General features: G+C 39.7%; 1 protein-coding gene across 1 annotated transcript in view; it reads left to right on the forward strand.

Moving 5' to 3' along the window:
* The first annotated feature begins 783 nt into the window (after positions 1 to 783).
* Positions 784 to 25,087, forward strand: part of LOC150088184 (cyclin N-terminal domain-containing protein 1-like) — a 133,337-nt gene continuing 109,033 nt past the window's right edge. Inside the window, exon 1 of the mRNA XM_090370063.1 lies at positions 784 to 900. Coding sequence (XP_090226189.1) covers positions 784 to 900 — 117 coding nt within the window. The remainder of the gene's footprint in view (positions 901 to 25,087) is intronic.

Genomic DNA, 25,087 nt, shown 5'->3' on the forward strand with positions numbered 1-25,087 from the left:
AGTGTAGTATTGTTTGGTACATTTTAGTTTCTAGTATTAAACCATTATAATTAAACAGTTGGTGTATTTGTTTTAAATTCTGGATAAAATTTGCTTGTTGTTTATTTTGTGCTTATAAATGTTTTGAAAGATGAGTTTTCTCTTACTTGAAAATATGTTAGAGCTTTCTTTTTTAGTGTTAGGACTGTCATTCCATCAATCCGTCTGCAAATAATAACTCAACTCTCAGTGGACCCTGTTCATGAAATTTTATATTTGGACCTTTAAGAAAGATTTTTCAAGGTATCTCAAATTTTATTAAACCAGACCAATAGAAATTTGGCAGTTATTATAATTATATATTTTTTATGTATATCACTTAAGCTATCTGTATGTTGTGTAAACACTGGATATTATGTTTGTTGCATGCACTTTTTGGAGGAATTGTGGATTATTACCATTTTCTTACTATATTGATCACAGCAGAAATGTGTTGAATTTCAGTTTTTATTAAAAATCCTGAAGGACCATAAGTAATCCTAAAAATCCATAAGTAAGATATTACAGAATGTTAAGGGAATATTATTTTGTGAGGTGTGTGGAATGAAATGAAAACTTACTTTTATATATTAACTAATTAATTAGTAACAAGGAGTTGTTTACTTTTGTTTTTAGTAAACACAGAAAAAAATAAATAAAAATATAGTGTCTAAAACGTAAAACACTATGTATGTTACCTAAAGAGTTTTTTTTTTTTTTCTTCTTCAGGATAGATATTTAGTTCACTTTTGGTGTAGGACACAAATGGAATCAGATTTCTGTTATAAACAAGATGGCATTACATCAGATATATTAGAAGAATGGTTATTTTTTTTAACAGCCAAGAATACTCAGGCTGTGACTCAACTTTCTGTTCATAGAGTAAGTATACTTGTATTGTGTGAAATTTTTTTTCCCTTGGTTTATAAGCTAACTTTTTTTCTTTGTGACAAAGATAAAATTGTATTTGGAATAAATGATTAAATGAACGAATGACTCTGTGAAGCCTACACAATACCAATTACTATTCAGCTAACTCACACCACGCAGGTTCTGTATTAGCATGCATAACTGATGAATCTGGGAAAGCTTTGGTTGCGCTCAGGCTGATTTTGATGAGATGCATTGACCCCTCCACCATTTCTGGCTTCCTTATCCATCCTAAATATGTAAATGCTATAGTGAAACTCATCATTCGCTATTTCCACATGTCACCATGTTTCCGTTAGCCCTATTATGTCAGCATTAGTTGTCCTAATCAGAAGTTAAAATTCCCTCATTTTATTGACAAGAAACTCATGAGATGGTGAAATGCTTAGACAACCTATGTCATCAAATAAAAACGCATCTGTATTATTCATGTTCCCCCACCCCACCCCCTACAAGCACTCTTATTGAGTTGTATAAGCACTTATACAACTCAATAAGAGTGCATTTCTTATGGGTTGTATAAGCACTCTTATACAACCCATATAGGCGCCTCCGTAGCCAGGTGGGAAGGAGCAGCAGTGCGCAGCACACGCTTCTTGATTAGACCGGGGTTCGAGCCCGTCACCACCAAATACGGAGGATGCGGAAAGGTCAGGGAATGACCACCGCATATCCCGGAGCAATATGGCCTTAGTTGCTAATGCTCCTAAAAAAAAAAAACCAAAAACCAAATACAACCCATAAGGTGTCCTCAGTGGTATTGGCAAAAACCCCTTAAAATCAAACAATCTTGGTAACATCATTAATTATTGCTCCCAGCAGACATACCTTGGTTCTAGTTGGCCTATCCTTATTACAATAAATGCAACCTGTTTCCCTGAGAGTGGGCTCTTCCATTAAAACTAAATGCTCTTGAACCAGCACAGTATGTGTTCTGGGGTCTGAATTGAGGTTGCATCATCTGGAAAGTTACTAGAATCTCAAGTCTCTGATGAGCTCCCAGTTACATTTGTCTTTATGGCAAGCACCCATTTCTTTGGTGACTGAAATTCTTCTAGTAATGCACCAGGTTTTAATTTAAGATTGGCTCACTCCTTACATTGGGAGTTCACAAATCTCAAATTAAAATTTACATTAAAATTAGAATTAACAAAATATTACAAATGAATTCTTATCAAAATTAAATTTTATAATATTGTTAAACTTAAATTTGCAGATGTTAAAGAAATTAGGCAAAGCAAAAATTAATTTACTGAATTTTTTATCAGTCCTCTAATCCTTTTAGCCATTAATCTACCCATTTGCAGCATTTTTCAGTGACTGTTGTCAGGGAAATATATTCTGAAAAAAGAATAGGTGGAATACAACCAGGGTATGTTTGCCAGGGCAAAAGTTAATGTTGTAGAATAGTTTATCATCTTTTAACCCAGCACTAATTACGAGAGACCTAACTGATGCCTGCTGATGTCTCTGTTACAGAAATTAGATATTCTTTGTTTTATGTTTAGTTGTATGAAATGTTTTTTATTTTGATTATTATTATTGATGTAAAAAGGTTTCTTGTTTTGATTGTAATTATTAATCTGTTTATTTTTTTATTTATTGGACGAAACATTAATACAGGTGCATAACGTAAGTTTAAATTTTTATGCTCTTAATGGTTTTTTACTTGGAAAATAGTTGCCCTCTGGATTTACTACGGAGAATCCATATTTTTTACTCGATTTGACCCTTCATCATTTTCGCAATGTAGTTGGTAATAAGGCATTTCTCCAATTTTTTTGAAAACTCATTTTTCTCAACAAAAAATTAACAATAAAATTGAATTTTTTTTTTTTTTTAAATTTTGCAAATTTTTACTTATTTTGATTAATGGATTGGCAGTGGTGTGCTGTAGTAGTCTACATTGCAAATTAGAAATATACAATAATAATGTGCAAGCAATTATGTTCTCTATTATGTGCAAGCAATTCTTAGTACTTGTGTAGCTAATTAAAATTGAATTTCAGTAAGGTGCCAAAGAAATATAACATAAAATTTCAGAACACATATTTACCATGTTTTGTTAAGTCTGAAAGAAGGTAACATGTTTTCCCTGTGTTCCACATGGAGATGTGATTTTTCAATGTTGCATTTCATGGCAATGATGTCATATGTGCCAAATGTTTATTTACATCTTTTGTTATACAACATAGTCTTTCTCTGTGTCATGCAGATGCATTGTTCATAAAGATATGTTTTGTGATAGCAAAATAGGAAAAAATACAACTGTGGGATTTAAAAAAAACAACAGGCATTGTTTGTGAAATTGCACAGATAGGAGAGGTAGTGATATAATGTAAAAATTTAGATTGCTACAGATGGCAGTAATCAAAGTGATTCCAATTCCTATTGTGGTGACCTTTTGTAACAAGAAAAAAGATTGCCAAATTGAAACTAGCTTACTCTCTGTTCCAGTACTGGAAGGTGACTCAACAGGATACAACATTGGATATCTTCAGAAGTGATGGAAAAACTGTCCATCACTTAGTTTATATAATGTGCCTGTTATGGTAGGCATATAAAAACTGTTGAAGCAATGGTATTAAAAGAGGGGAATGAGCACTTCATGGTAATAGACTGCCTTGTTGTCTTATTAAATTATGTGATGAAAAAGGATTTGATTTTTTTCTGTGGAAATGGATGAATACCTGGTGGAAATTTACCACTCTCTAGAAAAAATGCTAAAAGGAAAGAGATAAATTAAACAATTTCATGTACACATTGTCTGCCTTTGGTTAACTTTGTAATTAAACTGGTAGAAAAGTGGCATCCTTTGGCAAGTTTGTTTAAAGAAGTTAGAAGTGGGGAGAAAAGCAATATGAGCAATTTTCAGAGTTACCAAATTGAAAAGTACAAGTGATCACTTGTGAGTGACACTGACTCGTGTTCAACTCAATTGAATGATCCAAAAGTTATGAAAAAGACAAATTGATGAACTCAAGAAAAGGAACTTCTGAATTGCAAACTTCTGATAAAGGCAATCAAAGTGATTGCTTTTTTCCTAAATAGGCCAAACAGCAATTCTGGAAATGTTATCTTCACCCATGCAGAAAGTCTTCCTGTTCCTTTCTTCTGGCTCAAATAAAACAATTTGCTTTGTTTCTTTTAAATGTTATACCACTATTTGAAAATCCAAACATAGCTCTTTAATCTGCTGTACCTCACGTTCATGTACTGAGGCTGTCACTCCTAGGTATGTTGAAGAACTTTGTGTACAACTTTATTAGTTTTCAAATTTTCCACTTCCATTTTGGAAATTGATTACCATAGCAGACTAAACCACAAGGATGATTCTAACTTATTCCTAGGCATTTGTATTGCCAAGGTTATGGAGAGTCTAAAACAAGAGGAGAAGATTCTATTCTTTTGTTCAGTGAATAAGTATGTTATGGCTGCATCTAACTACATGGTGCATAAGTTCCTATTGATAAAATGATATTATAAATGCTGAGATAGCAAATTTGATTAGTACGCAGTATATCAGTTTTAAAATTGAAAATAAATTGTTTGTGAACAATTTTCCAGTACTTCTTGGTGTTATTAAAGATAAAGTAATAGCTGAAGTAGTAAATGTTTTGCAGCATCAGTGCCGTCAGTTTAAATGTGGACCTATTATATGCAATTATGAAATAAGAAAATTCGTATATAGTGGTCTTTTTTGGGGAACTGAAAGTGTACGAGAAAGTTTGAAATGCAGCAGATTAACCAAGTCATGCTTGGCATTTTTCAATGCCGAGTGCAAGAGAATATTCAGCCAGGTAAGAAAAACAAACTGAGTTCCGGTTTTCTCTTTCTGGCGAAACTTTGGAAATGCTCCTGAAATTCTTATCTAGACAACAGGGCTATGGTTATGAACAAAACCTTGACTAATATTTCCGAAGATGCAAGATTATTATTATTATTATTAGCAGCTGTATAGTGCAAGGAAGCCTGAGGCTTATGCTGCACCAGCCAAAAAAAAAATTCCTGAGAGAGAGATAGAAGGGAATCACCAAGAAAGAGAAGAATGATGATATCCAGCTCAGGACCTTGGGTGTGCCAAGCCCATATTCACCAGATGTGAGACTCTGGGGCAATCTTCAACAGTATCTTTTTTTGAAATGTTCAAAATCGGTTGATGTCTAAGTATAATATCCGAACAAAAATCCACAGACATAATGTTAGGTAAACTAATATTCATACTGTTGAAAAACAATCCTGTACCTGTATTTTAATATATGTATTTCACGTATATGGTGAGATGCTGGTGGAACTGATATTTGGGTGACACTCAAGTCAAGTGGACCTAATCAGTTGGTCCAGGCTGCTGCTCATTCCAATATTTCTGAAGAAATGTTGGAATGAGCAGCAGCCTGGAAAGCAAGTTGCTGGGGATTTCAAGAATTGCTGGGAATCATCATGGAATCAGTAAATACATGGGTTGTGTTAGGGTAACTAAGAGTAATAACAGGTGCATGTATATTAGCATGTACACCATTGCTAGGAGTATAGTAAATAAATTTGATGAATATGATATGCTGGTGAAGACATCAAAGGCAGATATTATTGAAATATCAGAGATGTGGTCTCATAGATGTAGGAAATACAGAATTTGAATTTGGGGAATACAATGTGTACAGAAAGGACCAAAAAAAAACCTGTTATATTAGGGCCACCCGGTAATTCCTTACATATACCCATGTGTATTGTGTCTGTAAATTGCATGCGTTCTCTGGTCAATTAGCTTGTTTTGCTGTACAAAAAAAACCCCAGTTTCTGGGGAAAAAATCTTGCTATCTATGCCTGAGACTGACTAACTCAGCCATAGATATACAGAAAGCACAGGCAGGATAGGAAGGGAGGGGGGTTATGTTGTTTGTTAGGAAACACAAAATCTAAGGCAGTACATCCAGTTGACATGGGTGGCCAGTGCAATGTTGAGTCAATTTGGTGTGACATAAGCACTGGGAAAGCAAAGCACATGGAGAACAATCACCCTTGTGGTGAAATTGAAGGGACACAGGGAAAAGGATGCCTATGTTATCAAGGATATTAGGTATGTTGAGGGCCTGAGGACAAGCCAGTGATTTAAAAGTGCGTGGGATATGTAGTATGTTGTGCCCATTGTTTGTCCAGCTGGGCCCCTAGTGAGACCGGGTGTTACCAATATTTGTACTCTGTACTCTGGCAGGTCCTGCCACTTACTTTCCTGAGATTTCAGTGGCTAGGACAAAAAAAAAAAAAAAAAAAAAAAAAAAAAATAGGATCGCGGTTGGAATTAGTGATACTTAACAAGTTATTATTAATAGTATGCAACGTGGGGCTGTACGGTAAAAAGTGAGTTTTAAATGACAAATAGGTTTGGGCAAGAATTTTGATAGTTTTTTTTTTTTTTTTTTTAATTTTTGACATGTAGGGCTAAACGCTGTGGAAGACAAAAGTTTGTGGGGGGGAGAGAGGCTGAAGACTGAGGGAAGAAATTGGAAGTAAGGGGCCGATATAGAGTAGATGTCCCCTGCAGGCAGTGAGGCATGCCCGTGCCCTACCAGAGTGAGAAAATTGGGGAGAGGTGGGGAGGAGGCAAGCCTCTCCCCCATCCTCAGGAGTTTGGGAAAAAAATATCTGCTCAAGAGAGTGCGGATTTGGGTCGCCAATAGGCTGTCCTGGCGGAGAGCGTCACCGTATATGGTCTCCGTCAGTTTTGCAGGCCCTGAAAAGCAGGCCATTGAGTCCTCCCTCCAGGTAGGACACTAATAGAGGGGTTAAATCTGGGGTGTCATCCTTCTAGACTGCATGTGGTCTCGGTCCTATTATCTGGTCATTATCTTGGGATCATAATCAAGTCTACTGGCTGTCACTATGGGGATTTATCCCTTCTGTGATGTTTACTAGTCTTTAAACTGCCTTTTGTCGTTTTGTAGTGGGTCTATGTTCTGATGTCATGACTATTTAAAGGTGTTTTTTGCTTCCATTGGTGGTAATCATGCCTCTTATGGTTAGGCAATATATTGTCACTTGTTTTTTTCCAGTGCATTTTGTAGTCAGTCCAAGGTCGTATTGTCGGCTCCTCTGTGTCATCTCGCTGCTATTTGCAGGTTTGGTTTGTCTCATTCCCTAAGGTCTTCTGTATATGGCGGTTAGCGTTTGGTGCCTGGTAAATAATCCTGGGGCAAAATCAGTTGAGGCTAAGTATTCCTCTTGCGTATCTAGTAGATGCGACTCAAGATCCCTCGGTAGATAGTGAACTCTAGTCATTAGTCTGCATCTAAGGTCTTCGTATTGGGCACACTGAAACATAATGTGCACCCAGCTTTCTTGTTCCCCACAAGTACAGTGAGGGTCCTCCACTATTCCCAATGCTGTGAGCTTTGCATTGAAAGCCCCATGACTCGTAAGGAGGTAGGTTGTGTAAAGTCCGGGTTGCAGCCAGGTTGGGAGAATGGGGTATACTCTGTCTACGTCCAGAATGAACTTTTTGGTGATATTCCCTTTTGTTGTGTTTGTCCAGTGGTTTGCCAGGTTTGTTTTAGGTATTTCTGCAGCCTGTTCTTTTCAGCCTTGTGGGCTGCACTGTTATCCACTGTATAGTCTAGATGGGTGCAAAGCATTCCTTTGGTTATATAATAGGTTATTCTAGTGTGCATGATGTCCAAGTAAAGGGGGAAGGGTTCCGGCCAAGACTTGTAGGTCAACTCTGGTAATGGTTAACAGGATAGTTCTCTGGATTGAGTTGAGTATGCATCTATTTACGTAGTTGATGCCTTGTGATACTAAACCGCATCACAACCAGCTATAACCGTATGTTATAGCTGGTAGTAGGAATGTTGTTTTGTAATATAAGAAGAGTATGTGACATTTAAGTGCAGAATACTTCCTTATCTTTGTTATTAGATATGTGAGAAGCTGCTTAAAGGAAATATTACAATCTAATTTCACCCACAGGTACTTAAACTGGCTTTGGAGTTTAATTGTGGCGTTCACCTTTATTTGGGGCAGCCTGCGAAGGTCAAGGGTGCCTTTCTGTAAGATTGAGGATGCCTTAGTCGGTAAGATTTTTAGGCAGTGTAAGAGGGTCCAGTCCCGTAGTATCTTGTTGGCATGGTTTGCTTTTGCCTCCAACTGTGCTCTACTGTCGGCAGCAATTTTCAAGATCAGGTCGTTGGCGAAAGCTTGGGTTTGGACATCACCAAGATCTATGGCCAGGAACTCATCCAAGACAACGTTCCACAGGAGTGGCCCCAGAATGGAACCCTGGGGGCAAACCCTGCAGACCTGGTGGTTTACCCTACCATAGGGTGCCACAACACTAATACTCCTGTCTGTAAGATAAGGCTTGATAGTAAAATACAAGTTGCAGGGAAGATTGGCCTGCCTTAGTCTTGCCAGGACACTTGGCCACCAAATGGTGTTGAACGCCCCGGCAAAATCAATGGTAGTATTTACCGTTGGAGCAGGCCACACTGTGCAGCAGATGTTGAAGTGCCTCTACTGTGGAAGGCTCGGGCTTAAAGCTGAACTGGGTGGACTTGTGAAGTTCAGCACACTTGTAATGTGAGTCAGTTTGGGTGTATAGAATTCTCTCAAATAGTTTACTGATCACCAGTAGCAAAGCTATCAGTCTGTAGGTGGTTTGCTGTTGTGGAGATTTTTTAGGATCAGCTTCATCCCGTGGTCTTCCAGTTTCTTGGGAAGATGCCTTGATCCAAACAGTTATTGACCAGATTTAGGAGGGGATCAGTTCCATTACTTTTGTTGATGATTTCCGGCTTGAGGTAATGGAGCCCAGGGCACTTATTATTTCTTATGTGATTTGCCATGGATTTGATGTCATCTAGTGTGAAGGGTGGTTCACAAGAGTCAGTGGTGTATGTGTCATTTTCTTGGCATATTCTATGCTGTTCAGGCGAAGTAGGCACTACAGTCTGGGAAAATAGCGCCCAGAATATTTGTGATTGAATGTTGCCATGTGGTGGTTTGGCTTCCCTGTGATGTCGGTGTGGTAGAAAACTTCCCCTGTGGGGAGTTTGTTCATGATTATCCTATAGACTATCCCCCAGGGCTCAGTATTTCCTGTTATGCCTACTAAGTTTTCCCAGGCTCTTTGTTTGTTCTTGTTTATTGTGTCTATATATCTGTTTCTTGCTTCTCTATAGTGCCCCTTTAGTATCTGGATCTCAGCAGCCGGTGCCTCCGTAGCCAGGTGGGAAGGAGCAGCAGCAGTGCGTAGTACATGCTTCTTGATTAGACCGGGTTCGAGCCCGTCACCACCAAATACGGAGGATGCGGAAAGGTCAGGGAATGACCACCGCATATCCCAGAGCAATATGGCCTTAGTTGCTAATGCTCCTAAAAACCAAATAACAACAATAACATCTCAGCAGCAGGCCTTGTGCCTCTTGCCCGTTGAAAGAGTTTTCTTCTTTTCATGGTCTTCCTCCTGAGTTGCTGGATCTCGCAAGTCCACCAAGGGACTGCTCCCGGTTTGGGATTTCTCCTCTTCATTGATGCTTCACTCGCCGCAAGTATTATTTCCGTTACCCTCTTTTGATTCTCATCTGGGTCACCGTTCTGGTTTGTTGCTTCCAGGTATTCAGCCGCAGCAGGCATTAAGACCTCTTTGAACCTTTCCCAGTTTGCCCGGCAGATGGCGAAACAATTTAGTGTTTGTTTAGATATCGGAAGCCTCTTTAATGATCTTTTGATTTGGCAGGTAATCACCCTGTGGTCAGAAGTTGTCCACTAGTCTCTGATGATCCAATCCTCAACATACCCCACAAGGTTTCTTGTGTACAACGTGACATCAATAGTCGTCTCCCACAGGGTATTACAAAATGTAAGCATTTGCATTCACTGTTCAGGACGGTGAACCGGGAGTTTGAAAGAAAGTCCTCTAAAATCTGTCCATCTCTGGTACCTTTTCTGTCTGGGATCAGACTGTGCCAGGCTGGGGAACGGCAGTTTACGTCCACCCCAAATATGATTCTTTAATCAGGGAGCATGTCAATCAAGGCATGCAAGTACCTGTTGATAGGCACGATGTCCTTGCCTGGCCTGCTGTAAAGGGCCACAGCATAGATTTGGCCCAACGGCATTAAGATGTGCGCACATACTGCCCAGGATGCACAAAGTTGTGTTACTTTAGTCACAGTATAATTGGGATTGCGGACCACAACTGCAGCCCATGGGGTGTCACTCTTGTCATGGACTATTTTGTATGCTGTTATATATATCTGCACACTCGTTTTGAGTGGGTGTACGTTTCCTATAATAGTAGGATGTCAGCTGCTTCCTCATCCGCTATGACCCTAAGTTGCTGAGCCACCGCTCTAGCTCACTGTGCATTATGTTGTATTATTGCAATTTTGGATCTGTTGTACTCTTTAGGGCGTCTTTCCATAGTCTGTTTGTGACTGGTATAACTTTTACTTTAAGATAAACTGGACAGTTTGGGTCTCTGATAGAATGTGAGTTGTCCATCTTCCCTGCCTTACAGTTTGCACAGGTTGGATCTTGCTTCTTGTTTGCTTCTCATTTGTGTACATGTATTGGGTTGTGTGACCATATTTGCAACATTGAAAACATTTTGGAATTGCTCCATGCTCCTGGAATTGGTGTGATCCCCATTCAGTGTAAATTCTATCTTGATTCTTTAGTTGCTGCCAGATAGTTGGGGCCAGCTCTAGGATTCGGTTTCTGTTCGGTCGTGCCCCAGATCTGGTGGAGTACCTGGGCTGCACCAGGATTCGCTGTTCCTATAATTGCTGGGGGGGGGGTGTCTCTCAGATTTTTGCTTATGATCTCTGTGGCTAACTGTTCCGGGATTAGATCCTTGTCTATGTCGAAGACAATGATAGCAGGTCCTCTCTTTTTTTTCAATTCTGCAGTAAAACCCAAGGTGGCAATTTTTGGGTTATACATTATCATCTGTATGTCTTCGTTTCCCTCCATTTCAATAACGAGTACTACATTCCTCGTTTTCCGAATGGACTTTGTCTTAGTACCTTTGAGATCATCTTTTAGTTCCTTCATCATGGTTGTCTTTAATTCTTTACTGGTTCTCTTTTCCTGGGTACCATCTGTGGCCACAGGTCTAAGCAAGTTGGGTGTCTTCAAGAGAGGTTGCTTTCTTTTTTGTGGCCTGCCCTGAGTTTGTTTTCTCTGATTTTGGTTACTTTACTCCTCAGCTCTTCGGCGTATGTGGGAGCACACACTGTTGCATTTTATTTGCCCCACAGTCATTATAGGCCTGCAGCCTTGCGGTGGCCTTTTCATTCTCAACATAGGTCTTGAATAGGATTGTCTCCATCTTGTTAAAGATGGAGACTATCCTATTCAAGGTGTGACGATTTGCGACCTCACAAAGGTGGTTATCCTGTTATTCGGTTCTTTAAAGATTGATTCCAGTTCTGTTTTGAGTGCCAACGACTTTTTATATACAGTGCTCACCGGTAGGGAGGGATCTGGGGGGGGTCTCTTGCTGCTTTTCCTCTCAGCTGCCCAGCATTAACATTTTCCTGGGTGTCCTTATTCTCAGTTTGGGAGCTTGTTTCGCGCTCTGTTTTCGCTGCTACTGGCTGTTTGCTTTTACACTTGTTTTGCATTGGCAGGTCCCTGGACGGGCATTCTCCATGGCCTCCTGTTGTTCTATGGGGGTTATTTCGTCGTCCTGCCCTTTTGGCTGAGTTTCTTTCAGTTTGTCATTTCTGCCTATCCACATCAGCAAAAGTTCTCAATAATTGGATCTGCAGATTATCGGGGTTGTAATTCCTTGTATCAGTTTATGGCTGTAAAATGCTGGTGAACAATACCTGCTACAAGTCCGCCCTGCTGGTTATCACATAATCACTGTTGTAGATATGGCCTATCCCCCACTTGTTACATTTAGGGTACTGGTGTTTAAAGTTCATATTTAGAGTTTAAGGGTTCGAGAGGCTTAAAATTGTGAGGCATGTTTAGACACTTGTAGAACCTCCAATATTTGTCTTAATTTTTTTTCTGAGGGAGCCATCCTGTTTTTAATGATATTTGTTGATTCAAGATCCGATAAAATTTTTCTCCTTAAAAAGTTTCCTGAATATCTTTCTTTTGTGGTTACAACAGCATTAGACATCAGTTACGACCACATACTCCCAGGGCTTTTCCAATTTCTGTAAATATTTCATATTATACTTAACAAGCGGTTTATGCAAGTGTTCCTGTGTCCTTATATATTCAGTATCAGACGTAGTTGGCAATTATTTTCACCTAGCATGCAATATTAAACAGCTTTGAAGCAATTCACTTGTTACTGATCCAAGATGGCGGCCAATATGGCATCGCTATTGTTACAATAGTAAGGGATCAGAAACGTGAGAAAAGAACATACAAAAGATCTCTAGACTAAGTAAAAATATCATTTTTTATAATAACTCCAGAATCTTATGAGGGTAATAAAGAGAGATTATTTTGTAGGTTATTAAGGCTTCCCAAGAGCTTAGTCCTCAAAACGCTTATTTTGAGCATAAACTGCCAGAATATTGCTGTGCTGGTTTACATAGGAATTTTCTGATCGGAATTTTTTTTAAAATGTTCATATATCTAAAAAATAGTTGTCGAAAAGTCATGAAAGGTCACCTGTACATCCAGTCCAATTCCATCTTTCATCCAACACCATTTGCTGGGTATGTGAAATCTGGCAGAGGAAAAAACAAATGCATTACAGCCTGCCTAAAAAAATGTGCAACTTGTGAAATGTTTGTGGAGTTTTCTGGAACAGGACGTGATATAGCCAAGGAGGATGTCTTTGTGTGTGCCAGGTGCAGAGAGTGTCAAGATATTAGGCATGAACACAGCCTTCTGATGTGTCTATGAAAGTTAAGAGTAGGGTAGATGTCCTCAAAAGAATTAAAATTGGTGGCCCATCAAGCTCTCAGCTGCCCAGCTCAATGCCAGAGCTCGCTCTTGTGCATCAGGCAACACGGTGGCAATCTTCAAGGGAGATTGTGCTGGTCCCATAGGAGCTAGGTATTTTCACGGAGATGAGAAATATATTGTGCAAAAAGGATAGGTGGAATAGGACCAGGGGGGATATGGGACAAAAGTACCAGGGACAAAAGTTCATAACATTGATATCTTTTAAAGGCACAAAGGATGATATTGTTGTACTCGTTGGTGCTAATGACATTGAGTAAGAGATCTGTGGACTTACTTAACAAGTACAGGTCGATGGAAGAACTTGACAAACTTTTGGATCGAATGGATGGGTGAAATGGGAAAGTTTTTTTTTTTTTGGCTGATGCTGTATAAGCTTGCTTTCTTGCATCATATGCCTCTACTAATGCTAATGCTAATTTTTGCAAAGACTGGTTGGTCTGTGACAGCCAAATTCTCTGCTTGCACCTTCAGTGCAAGCAGAGAATAGTTTCCAGAGCAAAGCTCCTGCAACACCTCCCATTTCTTCCATCATCTAGTATGATTGATGTCTTTTGAGGTTATGGTATACATCATGGCAAGATGCAACCTTACATTTTAAGGTTACAGTTCTAAAACGTGTTCATAGCTGTCCACTAGATAGTCTACCAGACTATCTAGTGGTAACTCTGTAGGAGGCTTCTACATCGGCTAATGTATAATCTTGCTACCTTTGCTCTGCCAGATAGTGACTAGAGGGAGTCCGAGTAGTTTGTATGCAGGTGGTATTGTTGAGGCCACATTATGTCAGGGAGCTGGGTATATTCTTACCATATGTATGCCATATCCAAATATTTCATTACTTCATACAGCATGTCCTCCCCCACCTTTTCTTAGTACTGAATACACCATGAATGATCAAACTAATAGAAGAAACTTATCTGTGAAAAAAAACTAAACCTCCCAAACACTTCTGCGTTCATTTCACAAATATACGTGATCTCAGTTCTAATCTCAATGATGTCCATTTCCACTTACAGTTTGCCAAACCCCATGTACTTTTTCTGAGAGAATCTCAGTTATCCATTGATTCAACCACTGCTCATCTCAATTGTCCAAATTATTTGCTGTATGATTCTTTACATATGCACAAGTAACACATAGGTGTTACTTGTGCATATGTCTGTTCTGATATTCCCTGACAGATATTTAATAATTTGGAATCTCCTCTTTCCGATCTTCTCTTCTTTAAAATCTGTCTACCACATTCTGTCAAATTCATCTGTTGCCTCTATCGTTCTCCCAACTCTGTTAATCACTTGGAACTCTTTGACTTCCTGTCTTTGAAATTTGACTTTCTCCAGTCCAACTTTTCTAACAGTGAGGTAATTTTCCTTGGTGATTTTAATGTTCACAACTCCAACTGGCTTCTGTTTTCAAGTCATACGGATCCAGCTGGTCAAGATGCTGAGGATTTGGCAATTCGGAATGTCTTATAATGGGGGACTTCCCAGATATTGACTGGAACTTGTGGGTTGGTCACTCACACACCAATCAGACTTTCGTGGATTTATTGGAAGATTGTTTTCTGCAGCAGCATGTTCGAGAGGCAACCAGAGAAAGTCATACTCTTGATCTGGTTATCAGCAGTGATCATACGTGTATTAAGAATTTGCAGATAAAGGAACCACTAGGTGGCAGCGATCACAGTGTAATGATGTGGGATTTACTTAAACATTTAATTACCATCAGGGGTAAAGGAAAGGGTTTTTGCTTCCGTAAAGGTGAGTACAGTGCGCTCCGACAGTTTTTAAATTCTGTACAGTGGGATCAACTGACGATGTTACCAACAGTAAATTCAGAAGTGCTCAAGGAATTAATCGTGGAAGCTACTAAAAGTTTCGTACCTATTAAGAAGTATTGTTCAAGGTTTAGGCCTAAACGGTTATCTAATGAACTAATGAGACTCGTAATAGAGAAGAAAAGTGCATGGGATGCATATAAATTATCAAGCGACTCAGAAGCCTATGGCAGATATAAGCTAGTCTGTAATCAGGTGACAAAGGAGGTTAGGCAGGCGAAGGCAGATTACGAGAAATCCTTGGCAAAAGATGCTAAGAAAAACAGCAAGGATTTTTTTACTTATATAAACTCTAAAAGGAAGGGGATGAATCTGATTGGTCCACTTGACATTGATGGTTTGACTGTTGATGATCCTGCTCAGATAGCAAACAAACTGAATGAGTATTTTGCATCTACATTCACACATGAGGAATTATTAAGGTTGGAAAATGGCAGAAGGTTATCAAATTGTAGCAGGATACTTAATGATTTTGGAATAACTGAAAGCAAAGTGGAGGAGAAATTGTTGAAGTTAAACATAAGAAAAGCACCTGGGGTGGATGGGATCTATCCAGTTATATTAAAGGAGGCGGTAAAGCAACTAAGCAAACCCTTAGCCATAATTATGAGAGCGTCCTTGGACTCAGGGGAGGTTCCCATGGACTGGAGATGTGCAAATGTATCTCCAATTCACAAAGGGGGATCGAAGGGTGACACGAGTAATTACAGACCAGTTAGTTTAACTTCTGTTCTGGGTAAAATAATGGAGTCACTGGTTAAAGATGCATTGCAGGATCATCTAGACAAGACTGCAACAATAATTCAGACACAGCATGGGTTTGTTAAGGGAAAGACTTGTCTGACAAATTTGATAGGATATTATGATGTGGTTACAAAGGAACTGGATGCAAAAAATAATTTTCATATCATATATTTGGATTTCAGGAAAGCTTTTGACACTGTTGCTTATGGAAGACTATTGTAAAAATTGGAGCAGAATGGTATTAAGGGTAAGTTGCTACAATGGATAAAAGGATGGTTAAGTGGGAAAAGACAGAGGGTGGTAATCAATGGGTGCTGCTCTTCGCGGACTAATGCTATTAGTGGAGTCCCACAGGGTTTGGTGTTAGGTCCACTGTTGTTTTGTATATTTATCAATGATATTGATGAAGGTATATCAGGCTTAATGTCGAAGTTTTCAGATGATACAAAGGTTGGCAGGGTTGTTAATGACAGTAATGGCAGTGTGCTACTGCAACAGGATCTAGATAATTTGGGCAGATGGGCTAAGAAGTGGCAACTGAAGTTTAACCTTGACAAATGCAAAGTACTGCATATGGGTAGAAGTAACCCCAGAGAAACGTAACAACTGTGTGCTGCTACACTTAAGGTGGTAGAAAATGAAAAAGACCTGGGAGTAATTCTGCAGTCAGATATGAAGTTTTCTGAGCAATGCAGACAGGCTGCCAGGGCAGGCATGGGGTTTTGTCAATGATATATAGGAATTTTGCTAGCAGGGAAAAGGAGGTGATTATCCCTCTGTATAAGGCAATGGTCAGGCCACGCCTTGAGTACTGTGTACAGGTCTGGAGGCCTCATTTTAGGAAGGATGTAGATTTACTTGAGTGTATACAGAGAAGGGCAACAAGATTGGTGAGGGGAATGAAGGGATCCTTACCAAGAGAGGCTTAAGTTCTGCAAATTGCAGTGGCTGGAGACTAGGCACCTGCGCAGTGATCTGATTGAGGTATATAAGGCCTTGAATGGATTGAGCACGCTGAATTCTGATGGGATCCTTCCACTTGTTCAGATTACTAACCTAATGGGGCATAAATTGAAATTAAGAAAAGACAGATGTAGAATAGATGTGCGGAAATTTGCCTTTAGCCAGCGGGTGGTTAATTGCTGGAACAAACTGCCATCTGTCGTTGTGGAAGTTGATAGGTTGAATAAATTTAAGGCGGAACTGGACAGGCATTTGGATTGGAGGCAAGGGTGTGATTTTTTTTTTTTTTTTTTTTTTTTGGCTGATGCTGCATAAGCTCATACACTTGCTTTCTTGCATCACATGCCACTACTACTGCTACTACTACTACTACTACTACTACTACTGGTGACCACTCAAATTGTTCATTTACCTACCAAAATACCAGACAGTGCTAGAAAAAGATCAAGCGAGCGGCCAGCATGCTTGATCTTTTTGCACAAACAACCCTTCTAAGTACAGGGTAAAAGTGAGTGGTCCTCTAGGCACCTCAGATCACAACTTGGTGATGATCTCTTCTCCAATGGAGCCTTTCTCTTGTGGCCATTCTCAGCCTAGTGATGTTTGGCATTACAATTATGCAGAATGGGATGCTCTGCGATATTTCTTTCCTTCTATTCCTTGGTCTGGTTACTGTTTCAATTCTTCTGATGTTAATATTTGCTCAGATAGTGTAAGTGAAATTGTTCTTGCAGTGATGGAATCGTTTATTCCACACTAAACCTTACAATCTCATCCTTTAACTAAACCTTGGTTTTTCAAAATGTGCAAAGGCTGTTCAAGAGAAGAATGTTACATATTGTAATTGGCTTGTTTCCAAATCTCCAGGTTCATTTTCTGCCTACAGTAAAGCTTGCAACAATTATGAAGCAGTTATTGATCAGTCCAAATCCAAACTAGATTTCAAACAGACTAAGAGTAGAAAATTTTCTTCTCCAAATGGTAGCCAAGCATTTTGGTCTCCTGCCAAAGCTGTTGGCCACAACTTTTGCCCATCTCTGTTCCGACCTCTGTCAAAACTAGAAGATTCTATTGCCATTTCAGCCAAAGATAAAGCCAACCTACTACCATCCTATTTTTCTTCCAACTTATGTATTGATGATGTTTTTAAATTACCTCCCACAATTCCCAGTATAGCATTAGCATTAGTAGAGGCATATGATGCAAGAAAGCAAGCTTATTCAGCATCAGCCAAAAAAAAAAAAAAAAAAAAAAAAACACTCCCATTTCACCCCTCCGTTCGTTCGAAATACCTGTCCAGTTCAGCTTTAAATTTGTTTAGGCTATCAACTTCAACAACAAGTGATGGAAGTCGGTTCCACCAACCAACCACCCACTGGCCAAAGGCAAATTTCCACACATCTATCCGACATCCGTCCTTCCTCAATTTGAATTTATGCCCTCTGAGGTGATTATTCTGAGCAAGATGAAGAATCCCATTGGCATTGAGCATGCTCAAACCATTCAAAGCCTTATACACCTCTATCAGATCACCTCGCCGGTGCCTAGTCTCTAGACTCTGTAATTTGCAAAACTTAAGCCTTTCTTCGTAAGAGCAACCCTTTGTTCCATTCACTAATCTTGTTGCCCTTCTCTGTACCCGTTCCAGCAGCTCTACATCCTTCTTGAAATGAGGCCTCCAGACCTGTATACAGAACTCAAGATGTGGCCTAACCATTGCCTTATACAAGGGAATAATCACCTCCTTATCCCTGCTAGAAAAATTCCTGTATATCATTGACAAGACACCATGAGCTACTCCTGCAGCTCGTCTGCACTGCTCAGAGAACTTCATATCTGCCTGCACAATTACCCCCAGGTCCTTTTCATTCTCCACCACTGTCAGTGTAGTACCGCAGAGTTGATACGTTGCTCTGGGGTTACTGTTTCCCATATGTAGTACTTTACATTTGTCAATGTTAAACTTCATTTGCCACCTCTCAGCCCATCTGTTCAACCTTTCCAGATCCTGTTGCAGCAGCATAGCGTCAGTAGTGTCCTTAACAACCCTGCCAACCTTTGTATCATCTGCAAACTTGGACATTAAACTTGATATCCCATCATCAATATCATTCATAAACACCAAAAACAACAACGGACCCAACACTGAACCCTGAGGAACTTCACTAATAACATTAGTCCACGTTGAGCAGTGTTCATTGATTACCACTCTGTCTTCTGCCACTCAACCATCCCCTTATCCATAGCAGCAATTTGCCTCCAATGCCACACTGTTCCAATTTGTGCAGCAGTCTTCCATGTGCAACAGTATCAAAAGCCTTTCTAAGATCCAAATATATAATATCAAAGTTATTCCCTGCATCCAGTTCTTTTGTGACTACATCATAGTATCCAATCAAATTGGTCAGGCAAGACCTGCCCTTAACAAAACCGTGCTGCATCTGAGCTATAACTGAATTCTTGTCTAGATGATCCTGCAGTGCTTTTTTAACCAGTGCCTCCAGTAATTTACCTGGAACAGAAGTTAAACTAACAGGTCTATAATTACTTGTGTCAGCCTTTGATCCTCCTTTGTGAATTGGGGTTACATTTGCACATCTCCAGTCTATGGGTACCTCCCCTGAGTCCAAAGAAGCTCTCATAATTATGGCTAGGGGTTTGCTTACTTCTTTTGCTGCCTCCTTTAATATAAATGGATAGATCCCATCCACCCCAGGTACCTTTTTTTATGTTTATCCTCAACAATCTCTCCTCCACTTTCCTCTCAGTTATTACAAAATCATCCAGCTCACTGCCAATGTTTACTTTACCTACATCATTCTCCTTCCTGAATAACTCCTCATGCGTGAATGTAGATGCAAAATACTCGTTTAGATTGTTAGCCACCTGAGCAGGATCCTCAACTGTTGAACCATCAATATCCAGTGGACCAATCTGATTCATCCCTTTCCTTCTCGAGTTTAAATATGTAAAGAACTCTTTTCTGTTTTTCTTTGCATCATTTGCCAAGGATTTTTCGTAGTCTGCCTTTGCCTGCCTAATCTCCTTTGTGACTTGGTTACAGACCAACTTATATCTACCATAGGCTTCCATGTCACCCATTAATTTGTATGTATCCCATGCATTTTTCTTCTGCCACATGTCTCATTAGTTCATCTGACAACCATTTAGGCCTAAACCTTGAACAATATTTCTTAGTTGGTATGTAAAGCCTGGTAGCCTCCAAGATTAGTTCCTTGAATGCTTCCCATTTTGAGTTTGCTCTTGGTAACATCATCAGTTGGTCCCACTGTATAGAATTTAAATACTGTCTCAGACCATCATAGTCGCCTTTACGAAAACAAAAACCCTTCCCTTTACCTCTGATGGTAGTTACCTCCTTGAGTAAATCCCACTTCAACACACTGTGATCACTGCCACCTAGTGGTTCATTTATCTGCAGATTCTTAATGCATGAAGAATCACTACTGATAATCAGATCAAGAGTATTGCTCTCTCTTGTTGCCTCACGAACATGCTGATGTAGAAAACAATCATCCAATAAATTCACAAAAGCCTTGCTAGTGTGCGAGTGACCAATCCGCAAATTCCAGTCAATATCTGGGAAATTAAAATCCCACATTATAAGACTCTCTGATTTACTGGCCCACTCTATTTCCCTGTACAATATCTTATTATACTCATCAGAGTCATTAGGCCTATAGCACACTCCTACTCTCAATTTTGATTTCCCTATGCTTATGTCACACCAAACTGACTCGACACTGCCGTGTCCATCGATGTCGACTGGCTTCACTTCCTTGGACTTTATGTGTTTCTTAATTAATAGCATAACCCCTCCTCCCCTCCTGTCCTGTCTATCCTTTCTATACACATTGTATTCCCCAAATTCCAGTTCCGCATTACTTATATCTGTGTGACACCACGTCTCTGATATCCCAACAATATCTGCCTTTGATGTTTTGAGCAATACCTCAAATTCATCAAATTTATTTACCAAACTTCTAGCATTGGTGTACACGCAGGTATATATGCACCTGTTTCTATTCTTAGCTACCCTAACACAACCCATGTGTTTACTTGTACCGCAATGACTCCCAGCAGTCTCTGAAATATCCTGCATCTTGTTTTTCAGGCTTCTGCTCATTTCAATAGAAGCAGTGCAAGAATCACTTCCACCTCTGCCAGTGGCTACTGTTAATCTATTAGTCCTTGTATCCCCCCCAAATAGCAGTTTTCCGACCCACCTAACACTGCATCGACAGCATCAGCAAAAATTCTTGCACCCTTTCTATTTAAGTGTATCCCATCCCTGTAGAAGCAATCTCTCCTGTTAACAAGTACAGTCCAGGCTGAAAAAAATTCTACCCCTTGAGCCTTGCACAGTCCCTCCAGGGCCGAATTGATCAACAAGGCTCTCATCATGTACTCCCTCCTATCGTGTCTGGGCAGAATTGCAGACACTTTCAAATTCAACCCTAATTCACGGCTTTTTTTCAACAGTGACCTGTACTTGCTAAGTAATTCCGCCGGTCTCCTACTCTTAATATCATTAGTGCCAACGTGTACAACTATATCACCTTTTGTGCCCTTAAAAGATGATATCCGCTCTACAACGTCATCAACCTTTGCCCCTGGCAGACATACCCTGGTCCTATTCCACCATATACTCCATTCGTTGCTTCCTGTGGTCTTCCATCAAAAGGATGTCAGAAAGATTTTGATTAATCTTGATGCTAAGAAAATTCCAGCTGCTTGATGGTATTTCTCCAGTTGTTCTCAAAACGTGCTTCTGAACTTATGCCTGTTCTCTGTTACCTTTTTTAACTTTCTTATTCCAAAGGTGTTTTTCCTTCTTGAAAATTTGCTCATATACAGCCAGTTCCCAAAAAGGGTGACAAATCCCTCCCATCTAATTATTGTCACCCTTTTAAGGAACTGGCTGGAACCCACATCAGCACACTGTGATCACTGCCACCTAGTGGTTCCGTTCTAAGTCTTATAATGAGGGATTTTAACTTCCCAGATATTGACTGGAACTTGTGGGTTGGTCACTCGCACTCTAGCAAGGCTTTTGTGGATTTACTGGATGATTGTTTTCTACAGCATCACATTAGAGAGGCAACCAGAGGGAGTAACATTCTTGATCTGATTATCAGCAGTGATTATTCATACATTAAGAATTTACAGATAAAGGAACCACTAGGTGGCAGTGATCACAGTGTGCTGATGTGGGATTTTATTAAAGATTTAACTGGAATTAGGGGTAAAAGGAAGGGTTTTGCTTTCGTAAATGTGACTACAGTGGTCTCAGATTTTTTAAATTCTATACAGTAGGACCAGCTGATGATGTTACCAACAGAAAATTCTAAATGGTAAGCATTCAAGTAAGTAACCTTAGAAGCTGCTAGGGTTTTTTTTCCAACTAAGAAATACAGGGTTGTTAATTAAAGTATCCCTATGTAGAGGGCTCTGGAGTGAGTTCTAAAGCTTGTACTGAAGAGAAATTTGGACAACAGTTACAATAAAGAATGCACTCGCCATTTATTGTAAAAAAAAATAGTTTCAAAATTTGTCACTGTATGGCACATAATTATCTTAGTTACGATTATGCAAATAACTTACGTTATTTGCATAATTGTAAGTTATTGCCGCAGCACCACTACTGTGCTCTACTGCACTGTATAAAAGCAAAGCAAAGCAGTCTCTTCAAAATCATACAGCAGATGTTTGCCTGCACTACAGCAGATGTTTGCCTGCACTACAGCAGCAATGCCAACAACGTTGTAGGAAAAGGCGCTATTAGTGAAGCTGTACTATGTACTATCAGAACAGCAATAATGCAGCTGCAGCTATCAGAGAATTCTGTCCTGAGAAGTGCATAGAGTGTGGACCTACGACTGTTGGTGCTGTCTTTGAAATTTGAAGTGACAGGACATCTTGGTGTTCAACCAGGTAGAGGTCAAAAACGAGTGAACTCCTCGTGTTAAAGATGTGGCTATGGCTGTCGTGGATTTATCAAGTCAATCTCCATGTGGTTGTGCAAGTGTGCCAGCTGTTTCTCATGAAGTGGACATGCCGTATTCCACTGTAAGGCTAGTAATGTGTCAAGTGTTGCAGTACTGTCCTTACAAGATGCACATACTACAAGATGCCAACCTTTGTATCGTCTGCAAACTTGGACATTAAGCTTGATGCGGATATTCGTTCCACAACATACTTCAGTTTCTGGTGCGAATGACAGTGGATATCACTTGGCCATGGAACATCCTTTGGAGTGATGAAGCCAACTTCTGCTTAAATGGACAAGTGAATACACACAATTGTCGCATTTGGGCAACAGAAAACCCTTGAGTTATCCAAGAGGAGGTCCCATTGAATTCTCCAAAAGTGACAGTGTGGTTTGGATTTACGGCCACATTCATGATTGGGCCATATTTTTTTGAACAGGTAACACTGACTGGACCCCGCACCTGTTCCGTCACTGGACAGCGATATTATGAAATGTTGGCAAATTTCACAATAACAGAGCTGTAACAACATGTATACCTTCTGATCAAGATGGTGCACCACCCCACATCCACCGTTGTCCAAAGATTGGTAAGAGAACACGTTACAGACGAACTGGTCATCAGCCATTGTTTCCAGAAATCTTGGCCACCCCCAATCACCAGACCTCACCCCACGTGACTTCTGGTTGTGGGGTTTTTTGAAGAACCAGGTGTATCAGTAAGGATGTCAAACTCTGGCAGATCTGAAGGACAGTATTAGATGTCTGGTGCTGGCTATTCCAGTTGACATATTACGTTCTGCTGTAGAAAATGCCGTTCTTCGAATGGAAACTGTTGTTGACCAAAATGGAGAACACATTGAACAATTGTAGTGCTGTTCAAGTGATTTGTATTGTCACACGGCCATATAGTGACAAATTTTGTAACTAATTTTTTTTTTCCATTAAATGGCGAGCACATTCTTTATTGTACCTGTTGTACAATTTTCTTTTCAAAGAGAAATTGTGCAAATTTCTCTTCAGTACGAGCCTTAGAACTCCTTCCAGAGCCCTCTACATAGGGATACTTTTATTTTAACAACCCTGTACTATTCTGGGTTTAGGCCCAAATGGATGTCAGATGAACTAATGAGACTAATGAGTTTTTGCTTTTGTAAAGGTGACTACAGTGTTCTCTATGAGATTTTTTAGGTTCTGTACAGTGCCACCAACCAATGATGTTACCAACAGCAAATTCTAAATGGGAAGCATTCAACTAAGTAATTTTTGAAGCTACTAAGCATTTTGTTCCAACTAAGAAATACTGCTCTAGGTTCAGGCCCAAATGGATGTCAGATGAACTAATGAGACTCGTTGAAGGGAAGAAAAATGCATGGTATGCACATAAATTGCTAGGTATGACATTAGCATTAGTAAGGGCAGATGATGCAAGTAAGCAAGCTTATATAGCATCAGCCAAAAAAAAAAAAAAAAAAAAAAAACACACACCCCCTTCTCATTTCACTCATCCACCCACTCTAAATGTTTGTCTAGCTCTGCCTTGAATCTGTATAAGCTATCCACTTCTACAATGACAGATGGAAGTTTGTTCCAGCAATCACCCACCCACTGGCTAAAGGCAAACTTCCACACATCTATCCTATAACTGTCTTTCCTAATTTGTATTTATACCCTCTCAGGTGATTATACTGAGCAAGAGGAAGAATTCCATCAGCATTGAGCATGCTCAAACCATTCAAGGCTTTATACACCTCACTGATCACCTTGGGTGCCTAGTCTCCAGACACTGTAATTTGCAAAACTTTAGCCTTTCTTCATAAAAGCAACCCTTTATTCCATTCACTAGGGCGACATGACATCCATGATATTGAAGCCTATGGTAGATACAGGCTAGTCAGTGATCAAGTGACAAAAGAGGTTAGGCAAGCGAAGGCAGATTATGAAAAATCTTTGATAAAGGATGCAAAGGAAAACAGCAAAGACTTCTTTACTTATGTAAACTCTAAAAGGAAGGGGATGAATCGGATTAGCCCACTTGATATCAGTGGTTTGACTGTAGATGATCATTCTCAGATTGCTGCTGAACTAAATGAGTATTTTGCTTTTACATTCCTACATGAGATGTAATTTAAGGAGGAGTGGGCAAGATGTTTACCAGACTTTAACAGGGAGATAAATGATTTTGTAATAACTGAGAGCAAAGTGGAGGAGAAATAGTTGAAGTTAAACATGAGAAAGGCACCTGGGCTGGATGGGATCTATCCATTTATATTAAAGGAGGTGGCACAGGAAGTAAGCAAACCATTAGCCATAATTATGAGAGCATCTTTGCACTCAGGGGAAGCCCCCACAGACTGGAGATGTGGAAATGTATCTCCTTTTCACAAAGGTAGAACAAAGGGTGACTGAGTATTACAGACTTGTTAGTTTGACTTCAGTTTCAGGGAAAATAATGGGGTCACTGGTTGAAGAAGCATTGTCGGATCATCTGGACAAGACTGCATAATAATTCAGACACAGCATGTTAAGGGCATTCAATATAGTGCATAATTCAATTTAGCATAATTTCTGGGCCTGTTAGTATGTTTGAATTTCTAAGGAAAAAAAAAAAAAAACAACCTAAAATGCGCGCCTCTGTAGCCAGGTGGGAA

The sequence above is a fragment of the Mastigoproctus giganteus genome, chromosome 3, assembly GCF_048544385.1.
Source record: "Mastigoproctus giganteus isolate SK-2022 chromosome 3, ASM4854438v1, whole genome shotgun sequence".
NCBI lineage: Eukaryota > Metazoa > Arthropoda > Arachnida > Uropygi > Thelyphonidae > Mastigoproctus > Mastigoproctus giganteus.